General features: G+C 35.9%; 1 protein-coding gene across 2 annotated transcripts in view; it reads left to right on the top strand.

Moving 5' to 3' along the window:
* Positions 1-14,031, top strand: part of LOC131146169 (K(+) efflux antiporter 5) — a 46,880-nt gene extending 32,849 nt beyond the window's left edge. The window contains exons 15-20 of one of the 2 annotated variants that reach the window (XM_058095547.1): positions 5,510-5,605; positions 11,177-11,365; positions 11,457-11,534; positions 12,784-12,828; positions 12,910-13,005; positions 13,631-14,031. In XM_058095547.1, the coding sequence (XP_057951530.1) occupies positions 5,510-5,605; positions 11,177-11,365; positions 11,457-11,534; positions 12,784-12,828; positions 12,910-13,005; positions 13,631-13,672 (546 nt within the window). In that variant the 3' untranslated portion in view covers positions 13,673-14,031. Of the gene's footprint in view, positions 1-5,509; positions 5,606-11,176; positions 11,366-11,456; positions 11,535-12,783; positions 12,829-12,909; positions 13,485-13,630 lie in introns of those variants that run through there. The other variant, XM_058095545.1, reaches the window with a different exon arrangement.
* Positions 14,032-16,487: the final 2,456 nt, after the last annotated feature.

Below are 16,487 nucleotides of genomic sequence, written 5' to 3' on the forward strand. Positions count from 1 at the left end.
AAGAAAAAGAAGATTGGAGGCGGACCAACATTTTCAAACTTAATGATATGTCAAAAGCAACTTTGTACTTCGGTTATTGATCATGGTAGTTGCACAAATGTAGTTTTTGTTGTGATGAAGTTAAATTTGGAAGTTGATCCTCATCCTAAACTGTACAAAATTGCTTGAGTGAAATACCAACTTGAAGGTCCATGATCATTGCTTTCCTTCAAGATTGGTTCCATTGTGGAGATAGTGCAATGTGATATCCTTCCTCTCAAAATTTGTTAGATCCTTTTGGGTTGTCCATGGTTATTTGATAGGAAGGTTGACCATGAAAGATACAGGAATTCTCATTCCCTCTCCATTAACAACAAGAAGTATTAGTTGATGCCATCACGAATCCTCCCAGTTACCAAGTTGAAGTGTACTGCTGGTTCCTTTCTTATTAAACAAGATGATTCTATTCATGGTGATGGGATCTTTGGTACTTTCCCCAACTTGACGGAATCGAGTTCTTTTTAGAAGAAGGGAAATGATGTAGGATGGGAAGTGGGTATTTGAAAGAATCATTTCGACCCAATTTGGAGGTCTACGTTAAAGAAAAGGGTCAATGGTTTATTGGGTTCTAAACACAAATGTGCTTAGTTTTTTAATTACATGTGTTTAGTTTGCTTGTGTTAGAGGTTATATATGTCTTTTAGTATTATTATTATTGAGTGTGGTAGTATGTTAATTAGTGAGAGTTAGTAAGGGTATTATTGTTATTAGAATGTATTTAATTTGTATTATAAATAGAGGAGAGACCTATCTTCAAGTTAGATCATTAATTTTAATCAAATCTTAACATGGTATCAGAGTGCTCTTGAGCTCATTGAGTCTCTTCCTTTCCCTAATCTTCTAGATTCTACGTCGCTGTCCTTGCCTAACCAACCATCTACGTCTCCATGTAGTTCGATTCCATCTCATCATCTTGATCATCCTAATTTTCAGGTGTATTCACGATGGCGGTTCCAAGGAAGAGAGTCCTCTCTAGCTACTACTACCATTCCTTTGGTTTCCTCATCTGATGATTATACTTCCCATGATATTGATCCTCCTATTATTGTTCGGAAAGGTAAACACACATGTACTCAACACCCCATTTCCAATTATGTTTCTTATGACTTCTTATCACCCGCCTATTATTGTTTCGTTACTGCTCTATCATCTACTATCCTTCCTCAATCTGTTTCGGAAGCCTTAGCCCATTCTGGTGGAAGGATGCTGTGGTTGAAGAGATGAAGGCTTTATAGGACAATGACACTTGGGACTTGGTACTTCTTCTTCCTAACAAGTCTGTGGTTGGTTGTTGCTAAGTTTACATTGTGAAAGTCAATCTTGATGGTTTTGTGGTTTGTCTAAAGGCCCATATTGTTGCTAAATTATCATAATGATTTGGATTATTCTGATACTTTTTCTCCGGTTGCCAAACTTACATCAGTACGTTTGTTCATCTCCTTGTCACTGACCTCTACATCAGCTACATGTGGAAAATGCCTTCTTGCATGGTGACCTTGAGGAGGAGGTTTATATGGAGCAACCAGTTGGGTTTGTTGCTCAGGGGGAGTCAAGTTTAGTGTGTCGGCTCAAGAAGGCTTTATATGGTTTGAAACAATCTCCCAGAGCATGGTTTGGTTGTTTCAGTGCTGTGGTGCTTGAGTTTGGTCCTCGACGGTGTATTGTGGATCATTCCCTTTTTTATTGACGTACTTCATCAGGAAGGATCCTTCTTGTTTATGTGGATGATATAGTTATTACAGGTGATGATGACAAAGGTATTTAGAGTCTCAAACTTTTTCTACAGACTAAGTTTCATACCAAAGATTTAAGACCGTTGAAATACTTTTTGGGTATAGAAGTATCTTGATCTTGTATTGAAACTGTTGTGTCACAGAGGAAGTATGTTCTTGATCTGTTGGATGAAATTGGCTTGTTGGGATCTAAACTAGTTGATACGCCCATGGATCCTAACAACAAGTTAATGGCGGATATGGGTGATTTGCTGCCTATTCCTAGACAACATTGGAGAGTTGTTGGAAAGTTGAATTATCTCACAGTTGCTCAGATGGATATATCTTTTGTAACAAGTGTTCCAAGTCAATTTCTAGATTCTCTGAGGACAAGTCATTGGGACGCAGTGATTCACATCTTGAGATATCTCAAAGGTGCACTTAGGAGAGGTTTTTTATATCATGATCAGAATCACACTTATATCCTTGGATATACAGATGCAAATTGGGTTGGATCGCCTTCCAATCGGAGATCCACCAGCGGATACTGTATCTTGGTTGGTGGCAATTTGGTTTCTTAAAAGAGTAAGAAACAAACTATGGTGACAAGGTCAAGTGCTGATTCAGAATATAGGTCAATGGTTCACATTGTTTGTGAATTTTTTTGGTTGAAGAACATGTTGGAATAATTGGGTTTTTTCGTATTGTCAACCTATGAAGTTGATGTGTGATAATCAAGATGTTTTTCATATTGCCTCCAACCCAATCTTTCATGAGCAGATGAAGCACATTGAAGTTGATTGCCACTTTTTTCGGGAGAAACTTGTGTAGAAGCTCATTACAACCACTTATGTGGAGTTAGACATGCAGCTTGCTGATTTGTTTACCCAAGCATTGGAGGGTGTTCGCGTTAAATTCATTTGTAGCAAGCTAGGAACATATGACATTTATGCTCTCCAGCTTGAGGGGGAGTGTTAGAGGTTATATATTTCCTTAAGTATTTTTATTATTATTATCGAGTGTGTTAGTATGTTAATTAGTGAGAGTTAGTAAGGGTATTATACTATTATTGTCATTAGAATGTATCGAATTTGTATTATAAATAAAGGGAGAGACTTATCTTCTTCATTTTAATCAAATCTTAACTTGTATTAGGATTATGTACATTGGGGGCTTGTTTGTAGTATTTGTGTATTCTAGGGGTATGTTTGTAATGTAATGTAGATTTAGGGGTTTATATGTAATTTCATGTGGAGAAGCTTTCTTTTAAATAGTGTGTGAAAGCCATGCTGTAAGCAGCAGTTGCTGAATTTGAATTTGAGAAGTAAATGTGAGTTTCTCCTTGCTTCTCCTCTCTCTTCTCTTCCCCTTCGTCTCTTCAATTTCTTCTTATCTCCTCCATGCTGCAGATCCTTGATGCTGCCCCTGCATCACAACTCTTTTGAGAATTTAATATTACCAAAAATAATTCAGAGTACAAGTGATTTCTCCCGCTTATAAAAGGTCTTTGGTCTGCCTTCGCCTAGCTGGTTGGTTAACTATCTTTGGTAGGCTCTCTTCTTGTGTTTTGTTGAAGCTTCGGTGGCTTCACAGGTCATGGGGGATTTCCTGCAAGTGAGCTTTTGGGGTTTTGGCAAATCCAGAATGGGGCTTTATGGAGATGCGTGGTTTTTGCTGGACCCTTTGGATCGAGAGGAATTTGAAAATCTTCAAGTATTACGAAACTTCTCCTAGTTTGTTATGGGACATGTTTCTTGTCTGTTTTTGGGCTTTTGGGTTTTCCTATGGGATGTTGCTACTCCACCTGCAAAAGTATTAGAGCAGCTCTTTTGTAATTGTTTGCATCTTTTCTTTTGTTTCTTTGGAGGACATCTTGATCTCCTCTCTTTTTATCTTGTTTCTTTGATCATATATATACTATTTTCTTAAAAAAAAATGGTGGAGCCAATAGATGGGAGAAAAGTTTTACACGGTTGAGGCTTGTGACAAATATTTTTTTTGGAAATAAAAACTTATTCTCAATCAACATAGCCTTCAAAGTGGTGTAATATTACTGACAGGAAGAAAAACACCTGCTCAATGAACATAGCCTTCACAGTGGTGTAACAGTTTTTTGTCAGGCAGATGATAATGCCTATACCCTTTTTTGAGTGGATGACTACTACTCAAAGCTAGATATCTACTTGATGATGAGTAGCACAGAAAATGCACCGAGATAGTTGAGGAAGTTGTGCAGTACGAAGAGTTTAGGAGGTTGTACAAGAATCAAAACAATCATCAAGAGTTGATATCTGAAAGCGTTTATAGATGATTAGACATGCAGTTTGAACCATGGTTTCAAAGGCCAGACTGATGAACAATCTGGTACTTTGGATCAGTTGGATCAGTGGGTCAACTTGGTGGTCGAACTGGTGATTTTAGCATGACATATATATATGAAATACAATGATAAAATTACAGTGATCTGAGATAATATTAAAAAAAATGCTGGTCATAGTCATCTATTAGCTAATCACAGTAAAAAATAATAATAATTACTAGCAATAATCTAAATAAATAAGTTTTTTTTTTCTATTTTTTAAAATTTCCTTGAAACTTACTATTATTAATTTATTATTATTACCATTATTAATATTAAACAAATATTTAGAGGTAGAGAGAGAAGAGAATGGTTCAATTAAAAATTTACTCAGGTAGGTGTCTTGTTGCATAAATTGTTGTCGATATCTATTATTTACTTGGCAAATGAATAAACAAGTTGGTTAACTCAGTTCCTTATGTATGTTCAGATACCAGGTTCCAGCTCCACCCACAGCAACATATACACAGCATGTACATTTTTGGTGCATGGGGTGGTCCCTGGTTCAGGCCAGCTCCTGACTGGGTTGCTATACATCTCAAATCTGGTTTGTGAGGGGGCAAGGGTACCAGCCGGGTGATTGTTTCTGGTAAAACCCGGTTGGACCAGCCAGTCTATTCAGATTTTAAAACCTTTTTTTGAACCCTGCTGACCCTAAGGAATTGACACATTCATTCTGTGGAGGAGAAAGATCCTGCAACCTTGAAGAAGTGACATTTCTTCCTTTTGTGCTTCCCTACACCATTCAGGGGGCTTGACAAATCAAGGTTGCTGTTTACAGAACCCGGACACAAACAGGTGGTTGTGTGCACATGCACAGAGAGTGAGAGAGAGAGTGGGGTGGGGAACACGGACCCTCATACTATGACGATCATTTTACATGGAAAATGTTGGATATTCTCAAGCAGGAGATGTTAGGAAAGCTAATGGGAAAAATGAATAATGAATTTTCTTGTTCAATCCACCTGAATTTTTTATGATGGATGGGACCACGTGGAAGGTTTCTACACTCAGTCCCATTCCACAATATTGTGGATATGTTCTTTGCATGAGCAATTTATTGCTCTTGATTGATAATTCACACAGTAATAAATAATTAGATTTTAGCCTTTTTGATAACTGAACTTGAGTTTAGGAAATGAAGTGCATCCAATTAAAACTCCTACTTGTAATTAGCCAATTGTTTTCTTCGAAACCTTGCCTGTTGGTAACTGTTTTCTGAAAAGTGTACTGCTTTCTATGACATAGACTCCCCTTAAAAACAGTCTGAAATATTAAGTCAAAAGGAGTTGACTCAAGTCTGAAGGTTGAATTTATTACTGTTGAATGTTTAAGTATTGCCAGTCTTTGTTCTGTCATCTGCATTTTAATACTCTTCTATATCCTGTTTCCATTTCAGTGCAGCGATAAGCTGGGCCTTAGTCTTGAGTTGGGTTCATTTGTTGCTGGAGTTATGATATCTACTACTGACTTTGCGCAACATACTTTAGACCAGGTACTTTGTTTGGCAGGTCATCATGTCCTATCTTATGCCATTTAATGTTTATAGTGCTACTGAAAAAAGGAGTTAATTTCTTTATTTTTTTACTTAATATATATATATTTTTAAAGATATGGGGTCTTTCTGTTCCTTTCCTATATTTTTTTCTTAAATTATATGGTATAGCATATTTATACTTTGAATTATTATTGACTTTCTTCCTTAAAATAAAACACGTGTAGCTTCTTATAGTCATTAGCAAGAATGTGTGCGAAAATTAGGATGGGCAGGATTTATGTTTAATAAATTACCCATTAAGTGAAAATTTCATTTTAGGTAGAAAATTTTGAAAATAGGACATTTTTGGAATATTATGAGTAAAAAAGATAGATTGAAATATGCATCCTCTTCTTTTAATTAAGTGAAGCTACTGCAAACATGTTTGAGCTCAAGTGAAGTTACTACAAACATGTTTGAGCTCAGCTTGCACATCATCACTGATCACACAAGCACAATCTTGGTTAGAAAAAAATGATGCAGCATGGGGTTACTTGACAGAATGTTCTGGTTTCTATTTGAACTGCTAGTTAGAAATTTGAATCCCTCACGATGAGGATATCTGTCAATGATCATGTTCTTCCATGTTTCTTTTCTATTTCTTCCAAAATATTTAGTTTTGACAGTTTATCAACAGGGAATAATAAGAAGAGAGGGTGAAGGAAGTAGAGATTTACCTTATATCTTTGAGGAAGTCTGGGTGCTTGAATGGCTCTGGTGTTGCAGGAACCTAAAACGTCACCTATACTTCAATAACCATCCCCACCTTAATGCTTATATGTATTGAACAAAGGAAGTGATTTCATTGATAAGAGAAGAATTTACTCAAAGAATGAAAAGACTTCTCCCTTCAAAATTATGGAATAATCCGGAAAAAATAAACTAATAAAAAGAAACTGGGAAAAAAAAAAAACCAAAATGAGAGCAAAATATTCTTCCATTCTCACTGAACCTCCGAAAAACTAACTCCCTTAAAGCAACCGAAGCCAACATACCATAAAGAGGCCAGGTAATGAACCTTCTCCAAGACCAGCTGCCAATTCAATTTTCTCCCTGAAAAAATTGTGCACTACACTCCAACCATAATCCTCGGAGAACTGCAAAAAATGTTGCATTTCCGAAGTGCAGCCCTCTCCTTCCTTCTTCCACACCCCTCAAAAGAAATAGACAACAATTCCTCCACCAACGCCGGGCAAACCCAAGATTCTCCCATCACACCTATTAATTTATTCCAGATTCTCCAAGCCTGATCAGTGTGTAAAAACAGATGAGGTGCCATTTCAGGATTCAAATAACAGAGCATGTAAACATCTGGAGATAAGGCCTTCAAAGTTTTCCTGTTTTGCTATAGGTCATTAGTATTGATTTTATTAAGCACAATCAGCCGAATGAAAGCCTTCACTTTTTGGGGGGATTTTTTTTTTTTTTGGCCCCCAGGGGGGGGGGGGGGGGTTGGCCTAGAATTGGATCGGGTCAAAAACTCAAAAAATGATTTACAAGAGTACACCCCCGCATGACCCAAAGGCCAAGACCAAGCATCTCTAGCTGAAGAAAATGACAATTGTTCAATAATGACAACAAGGAGAAAAGTTCTATAAGCTCTGTATCATTGAGGGAACTTCTGAAATGAAAGTTCCAAGAAACTAGAGGGCTATCCAAGTCAACCACAAAGAAGGAAATTATACTCTTCTGCCTTGAGCTCAAACAAAAGAGACAAGGAAAAGATGTGGCTAGAACATCATGCCCCAGACATGGATCTTTCCAAAAGCAAATTTGAGAGCCCCTCCCTACCAAAAATTTAATGTGAGGAGTAAATAAGGGATAAATATGAGAAATAGATCTCTATGGACTCTTTGATGAACTTCGCAAAATAACATTGGTATCCTGCCCATTCTCACCCAACCCATACTTCTAATCATGCTATGCCAAAGGGAATCATCTTCTAGTGGGAAACACCATAACCATTTAGCTAAGAGGGCAATGTTTTTAGACACCAATTTCCAAGACCCAACCCTTCCTTCGATTTGGAACTGCAAACCTATTCCCACCTTACTAAATGATCCCTACAACCCTAGACTCCAGGCCACAAGAAATCTCTCATAATTTTCTCAATTTTATTAGCAATTTCCATTGGAATCCCAAATATATATAATGGGATACTTGATAGACAGGCCTATAGATAAGGGTGATTCTACCCCCAAAGGAAAAAAGTGCCACCTTCCAACCATCAAGCCTTTTGGCCACTCTCTCCAATACCGGATTCCAAAACTCCACACATCTAGGGGGTTACCTCCCAGAGGGACCCCTAATAAGTCAAAGGCCATTCCAAGAGACCACACCCGACAATAGAAGACCACTCCCTGACTTGTTCAACAGGCACATTTATATTTGTTAAACCACTTTCCCCATATTTATTTAACCCTCGATACCTTCTCAAAAACTTTAGGGATACCCAAAATGCAACTGAAAGAAAGTTTATGATTGTCTAAAAAGGAAATAGTATCATCTGCAAACTGGAGATGTGTGACCACCACTCCCTCTCTTTGCATTTCCAACCCCTTCACCAACCTCCTATCCATAGCCCTATTCACCATTCTACCCAACACATCAGATACTAGAACAAACAGAAAGGGAGAAATTGGATCACCTTGTCTAATACCCTCTTGAAGCCCTAAACCAAGACTTAGGTTCCCCATTCGTTACTACTGAGACCCACACATTAGACAAACAACTCCCAAACCACCTATGACGACGCTCACCAAAACCCTTTCTCATAAAAATTTTATCCAAAAAATTTCAACTAACTCTATCATGGGCCTTCTCAAAGTCCAATTTAAAAATGAAACCCCTCTTTTCCTCCCACGAATATCCTCCACCACCTCGTTAGTCAACAAAATAGCATCCAATATTTGAGTACCCTCCACAAAAGCACTGTGAGCTGTAGAAATTGTCTTCTAAAGCACTGCACTCAGTCTATTAGCTAGAACTTTGGTGATAATCTTATAAACACTAGAGACTAGACTAATAGGTTTGGATTCCTCTACCTTAATGGATCTAGATTTCTTAGGCACAAGGATAATAAAAGTGGAATTAATGCTCTTTGTTAAAATCCCGTTCCCATAAAATTCAGCAAGAAATTTAAGAAAGTCATCCCTAATAATATCCTAGCAATCTTGAAAGAAAGCCAAACTTAAACCATCTAGACCTAGAGCCTTATCCTTCTCCATCTCGAAAACTACCCCCCTCACCTCCTTTTCATCAAATGGTTTCTCTAACCACAACATATGATCTCTAGAAATGGGAATTTTCTTTAACCCATCAACCATCGAACTACAAGCCTCCTCCCCAAAATAAAAAATTTCAAAATATTGGAAGCGATCCTACTAAGATCATTAATAACTCTCCCTCCCCCCACCTCCAACTCCCTAATCGTATTTTTCCTCATCTTTCCATTAGCAAGCCTTTTGAAGAAGCTAGTATTGCAATCACCTTCTTTGACCCATTTAAATTTAATTTTTTGCCTCCAGCTCCTCATTTCCTTAAAGATCACCTCTTCCAGTTCATTCTTCAGAGAGATCCTTCTTACCTCCTAACTCTCGGAGAGATTATTCTCCTTGTTCTTTCTATCCAAAAATTCAAACTCACCTAGGGTTCTGTATTTCTAACTCTAATATCACCAAATTCCTCCTTATTCCAAGGTTTCTGCTTCTTCTTTAGGTGTTTAAACTTCCTCATAAACCTTAAACCTTCCCAAACTCTCCCTATGTCCTCTTCCCAACTCCACCTTAATGCTTTTATGTTAAAAGAAGCTCCATTTCCATCACTGGAGATTAATATAGTTAAAATACACCTTGCTTTGGCATTTTGAAATGCAGTGTTTAGCTTGGATATTTCTTAGCTTCAATAACAATTGATTTAGACTCAAGTCCAGGATCAAGCTTCGACTTAACAAGGGGCAAAAGTATGGAATAAGCAGAGCAAAAGAAAAGAAGCAATAACAGTCTAGTCTCAAAAAACAGTTTTGGTTATTTTCAATCGAATGAAAAATAAATTTTTTTATGAGCAAAGAGAAAATTAATGAGAAATAAATTTTTTTATCAGAAAAGAGAAAATAATTTTAGTAAGTCATCAAGGAGATGCCAACCTGTGGTACAAAACATCAACCACTCTATAGAGTGTTGTAAACATCAAGGATTAAATAATGATCATTGACAATTTTCTCACTAGGCGAGCGGGAGACAGCAACAATCCATTGGTCCTTGCAAGTCTGAAGTGTAGTTGTTGAATCTTTGAAGCCTCTCTTATTTCTTTCTTTCCAAGCACACCAAAAGATGGTGAGAGGGATGAGATTTAAAGCCTTTCGTTTCTCCTTGGTGGCTTTGATGCCTTTCCAAACCCAAATCTTCCTGCCAACTGAATTTTCTGTAACCCACTTCCTGTCCAGTCAAGGAAACAGCCAAATTCCACACGTTTTTTGTCCAGGGGCAGTGGAGAAGAATGTATTTGACTGATTCTTCATCAGCCATACAGAGAAAACACCTATTTGTGACTATAAACCCTCTTTCCTGTAGATTGTTGAGGGCTAAAATATTTCCATGTATGGATTCCCAAACAAAAAAGGTAACTTTGAAGGGGCTGTCATCCTCCAAATGTGAATCCAAGGGGAGTTGTTGCAATTTGTTCCCAATGATGGGAGATTCTCATAGAAAAATTTAACTGTGAAAATACCATTTTTGTCCAAAGTCCATTTTGGTTCGTTCGTTGGGAATGTTTTGGTGATGGAATTTATAGAGAAATCTGTAAAAGTCAGAGAGGGCATGAAGTTCCCAATCTGCCACGTTTATGCACTTTTCTCTGTTCACTGGCCCTGTTTGGATTATCACTAGATGGTGCCGCAAATCCATGAATCAAAAAATATACTTTCGCCGCACTTAAGAGTTAAGGATGTCTTTTTACTAATACCATTAGTTGAATTCATCTTGTATTAGCTTGAATTTTGAAATGCCCCGTGAAATCAATTTGTCAAAGATTCATGTCCTGAGCAAATGATAATCATTTAATAGTCGAAAGTTTATACATGCTCAACTTTGCTAAGGAGCGGCTTACTATAATTCCAGTGTGTATTGTAATGGAACTGATGCACATACTTTCTCATATTCCCCATTCAAAATCAGAAATTATTCACAGAAAGAGAGGGTATGCTTGCTGCCTTTTGTCCAACAATGCCATTGCATCACAGTTTTTTTCGACCATGGGAAATTTGTGCTTTTGTTATGAAGACTTGAATGAGATGTTTCTTGTCCAATACTGTTCAATTAACTGGGATAGAGTATGTGCCTTGATATAATATACGATAAATGTTTTGGCACAACATGGATAATATTTAGCTGCAAAATGCATGCTTTGAGTTAGAAGTTTCTGCTTCACCTTGATTTACTTTCAGGATTCTACTAGTTACAAATTGTGCTTCTATTATTGTGAAAATAATAAGAGCAGAGTTTTTAAATATTTTACTTTTCTATGTCATAGGTGGAACCAATTCGTAACTTATTTGCAGCTCTCTTCCTTTCAAGTATTGGGATGCTTATACGTGTGCAGTTCCTATGGCACCATGTGGATATTTTGCTTGCATCTGTCATTCTTGTTGTGGTTATTAAGACAGCTGTTGCCACTATTGTCACTAAAGCCTTTGGCTATAGCAATAGAACATCTTTTCTTGTAAGTTGAATTTCTAAATGTCAAGAAAAATCTTGTTACATATATTAACTTGTATAATATATATTTTAAGTTTGGGGTTTAAATTTTATAGGTTGGAGTATCGCTTGCTCAAATTGGAGAATTTGCTTTTGTTCTCCTAAGTCGTGCCTCAAATCTTCATCTTATTGAGGTGATCTCTCTCTCTCTCTATTTGAATTCAAGTTGATTAATGCTTGAGCCTTGCTGTTTTACTGTTGATTTGATATCTTTATTAGTGATGTGTTTGCAGTATTTATAATGCATCAAGGATTCCGAACTTAACATTCACCAGTTCTCGGTGATCCTTCCATTTTTGTTACTTCTATTGATAATTGGATATACATTGACATTTGTAGTCCTTTTGAGTATGGGATGCTACTCATGTTGATGATGCATACTGTTCTTGGAAAATGAAATTTAATGTGAAAAAATATTGGTTGATGACATGATGGTCAACTTTGGTCCTTGGAAGAAACACGGTCAAGAAAAGTTGGGGGCTAGCACAAATGCTGGTAGTAGCAATGGTCGTGCTGGCCTTAACTGAGGTGATGTCATGGTAGTGATGAACTGAGGATTGTGTTTGCCACAGCAGATTAACAGTGTAGTGGAATAGTGTAGCAGGGCTAGCAGATTTGATGGAGACAATGCTGGTGGTTTCAAGCATAATGTTAGAGGGTAGTGGAGTCTTAACTGGAGAATAGTCTAAAGGGAGGTTTTGAAGACAATAATTCAATCAAACGTGAACAAACGGCAGGCCAAAGACTTGGAAAGAACCAAATAGAAAACAGGAAAAAAAAAAAGCAAAAAAAACAGAAAGAGTAAAACGTTATTGGAAAATATGGCATCGTCTGCTGCATAGCAAAAGGAATAAATATGGAAGCCTTAGGTTTCAAAATTGGTGAACCTCCAATACCATCTCGAGAAGGGGATTGAGTGAATCATGTTAATGAATATCCAAAAAAGATCTTAAATAGATTACAGAGCATAGGTGATATTGAAAAGTGATATTTAGAGACTTTCCTTGAGTCTTGTAATACTGCATAAAATAACAATGGCTCAACCTTTATTCCAAATATCAACTCTTGTTTTTTTGGTTTGTACATGCTGTATCGTATCACAATACTTGATTGACAGTTACTATAAATCGCTCTTTTTAACATGTTACTGGGAAAATAATGTTGGCATTGTGATCTAGGTTTCTTATTCCTCTCTAGATGAAGACATTTGGTATGTCCAGTTTAAGATCATGTGGACTGAGGGTCTTCAATGATTTGCAATTCATCCAAAGAGCATCCAAATATTTCTTTTCCTGATTTTTTTCTTGCATTTTTTATATACTGTTCTTCAGCACTGTTTCAACATTATTATTATTGTTAACTGAAATTTGGTCAATAATTTAGGGAAAGATGTATCTCCTTCTTCTTGGAACAACAGCTCTGAGTCTGGTAAATTCTTTTCTGTACAAAAACTGCGACTGAATATTTTTTCCTTCCTTCACAATGTTCATAAAGAGAGTGTTGGTGCAGGTAACCACTCCGGTGTTATTCAAGTTGATACCTGCTGTGATGCACTTGGGCGTTCTCATGCACTGGTTTCCCTCAGAGAGCAGCACACAGAATGAGGTCTCTCTCTCTCTCCCTCTCTCTCTCTCTCTCTCTCTCCTGAAAGTTTTTACACCATTACTTCTGGGTGCAGACTTCAGATCTATACAAATAATTTTTCTGCACATTGAAGTCCTTGTAGCTTACATCTAGAATTTCTCTATGTGGATCTTTCAAATGCTGAAACAGATCCTAATCCTCTGGAGGCATGGGAATTTGTTTTTGTCTAGTTGTTAGATGCTAAAAATTCCTTGCCAAATACTTATGTTGAAGAAATGGCCTGTTTCACATTCAATAGGCATCCTAAACAGGGTCTCAAGCTCTAGTGAGACATTTTTTTTTTTTCTTTGCAGCCATTTTGTTGCAAATTAGTGTTTTCCCCTTATTTTATGCAAGACTAACATTGCAACAAATTTTGTCACAATTCACTCTGGAGGCATTGATTTAATAAGATTAATACCATTTGTTTCTAATGTTGAAACGGGTGGTGCCTTGGCAGACATCCTATAGAAATAATTTGGTGATCCTTAACTAAACATCCTTTTAACTCCAGCACCTAGTGGCCATGGTGCCTTCATTTTCCTTATTTATTTTCTGTATGGGTAAAAAAATGATTTTTTTTTTTTTGCTAAAATTCTTTTTACAGGAAAGAACTTCCATGATTGAATCACACAACAGATTGTTGTGATGTTCCACGTGAGTGTCTGTAACCATATCAAAGGTTCTGAAATAGATGTTAGAGATTGTGGATTTTGTCATTCTGCCATTTTATTGTACACAAATTGGATGGCATGGCAGCATATTCAGTCCAAAACTCAAGAAAACTCTGCTTGGGGTTTTCATGTACATATATATATATATATATTGTTAATTTTCTATTCTTTGAACATTGTGTATGTATATATTTTTCTTTTTCACTTGTGTTGATTAATTTTGTTTGGCATGTTGTAACATGAGATCCATAACAGTGCTACAAATTCACTGCCTGTGTATCATTTTAACACACCAGAGGAGTTGAATTAAGAGAAAATTGATCTTTTTTTACAAGATATTTTTGTTCATTTTTTTGACTATAAGTTTTGGCATTCGGAGAAGTAACGTGATACTATAGTGACAAAGGTCAACGATGTTGATCAAGACCCCAATGGCTGGTTTGAGTTGTGGGTGATTTCTGACCCCTTAACAGTCAGCTGGATTTGGTGGATTGTGTTTGGGCTTAATGGTGCAAATAAAACCTCCTGTTGTTTCCCCTATTTGGTATTTGGGATTTGGCTACAGTTTATGCGCTTCTTGGGTTTTGAACAGGAACTTTGCTTCCATTTGGTTTGTGTCCTCAGGCTGTTGGTGCATTTTGGCTCATGCCGTAGTTTCTCATGTAGATTTCTTGATTTACTCAATTCGTAGAGGAAGCTTTTGTTATGTTATGCCGCTAGAAATCTCTGGTACTTCCGACACTTGTATTCCAGGCTTTAGAGCAATATCCTTGTGCACTCATTTCACTTGTTGAGCATAGTTCGTGGACTTGACAGCTTCCTTCCATTGTCAGACATCATTCTTCGGTAGCCTCTAGTTTGATGAGAGAAACCACAGAAGGAAAGGAAACTGGTGGAGGTTACAGCAGTATTTGAGAGGAAGAAACTTCTTATATATCATGGCTGCTCCTGGTCGTTTTGGTTGATATTCCAAATTTGTTGGGTTTAACAATTCTCTTTACTTGAATTTTCTTTCTTGCTGCTTGTTATGGCGTAGGCTTAGGTGTATGGTTCATTGAATTAAGCTAGTTTCAACAATTCTAAATTAGTGTTTTGGGGGTCTTAACTCTAGGGAACCTCAATATGGTGAGTAAAAATCAGGTGAACTAAAATTTCGACCTTTTAGGATCTGTTTGGATGCCTCTTTTTTGGACTAGGGACTCTTGCAGTTTGTGTGGTATTTTGCTTGAAATAATTATCTTTAATTATGCCATTGAAGTAGTTGGAAGACTTGGCCCACAATAGATTTCTAACCAAGGGGAAGGAACTTAAAGACGGAATATTTTGCACTGCATTTGAGAACCTGAAGTTTGAATTTGAAATTATGTAGATCTGTATAAAATGCGAAATGAGATTGTATTGAGTTTTGTTGAATTCATCAGTTTCAAACCCAAGGGCCAAAATTTTATATTAAAAACATATTATGATATTGCATTTTATGGATTTTGGAACTGAGAAAATATGAAGGGAAAAAAAAGAAAAAAGAAAATGAAGGCATTCATTTCTTTTGTTTGTTGTGAAGAAAAAGGAGAAAGAAAATCAAATGTACAAAAAAAATTAAAATTTGTTAATTTTACATGTTATATTGACATTTAATTTTTCTTGATTTTTATCATATTTAGAGAAAATCTTCATATTTTTTAATATATGAGATGCAGAGAAAATACACAATGATAATTTTTTTTTTTTTTTTTTTTATGCATAGGAAGGCTTATTTAAGTATTTAGCAGTCACAAAAATTTATGCTTGTCATAAACAAAATTTTGATGATTTTCACTTGTTTACTTGAAATAAAGGAATTTTGAAAAGGTGTTGAAATACGACAAAATAATAATGTCCGCAACATTTATTAAATTGTACCTAAAATTATTTATAGGGTGATTTGAGGTAAGAGTTACTTTGGATTAAGGGGGAAAGGAAAATAATAAGGAATCTTTTTATATTTTTCCTCTATACAAATACTACTACAAACGAAAATTTATTTTAGTGTGGTTAAAAATTAAGAAAAATTAAATGTAAATCGTGCCTAAAATCATACCTTTGTCCATTGATTTGAAATATATATATTTTTATTTTCTTTTCTACTTATCTTGATAACCAAATATAAAAAAATAAATTCCTTCATATTTATTTTTTCTTTCCTTTCCCTCAAATTTTTCCAGTTCTAAATAGAGCGTAACATTTATCAAGTATGTAGTGATAAGTAATGGAATCCTATTTAGAAAGATCTCCTTTCCACCTTCCTTCATTGGTGGAGTAAATTATTAAATTGTCTAAAAAGATTTTAAAATAGTAAAGAACGAAAATGAAATGAGCATAAAATAAGCAATTTATATTCCAACACTTTGATTGTTTTGTAGGGACCCATCAACCCATGACTATCCAATACATCGGTATGTTAGTTTTATGCACGAGATTTTATGTGATACAAATCTCCCTTACTACTTCCCTTCATCAACTCGTCTTTGTGTCAAGAGGATGTTTCTAAAAAATATATAAAAAAAATATATAAAGACAGCTAAGACAAAAAAATATATTCAGTAAACAAAATTGTATCAACTAAATATTGATAAACTATGAATATGATAAACTCAAAAAATATTTATGAAAAGATTTTGATAAGCTGCTATAATTCAAAAATATTGTTATCCGTATCAATGATCAATTATTAACCTTATAATAAAGTCCCTCTGTACATTGATCTTGCTTTAAGAACAAGATTTTGTTGAGAAAATAAAAAATAAACTAATT

The sequence above is a fragment of the Malania oleifera genome, chromosome 13, assembly GCF_029873635.1.
Source record: "Malania oleifera isolate guangnan ecotype guangnan chromosome 13, ASM2987363v1, whole genome shotgun sequence".
In the NCBI taxonomy this organism is placed as follows: domain Eukaryota; kingdom Viridiplantae; phylum Streptophyta; class Magnoliopsida; order Santalales; family Ximeniaceae; genus Malania; species Malania oleifera.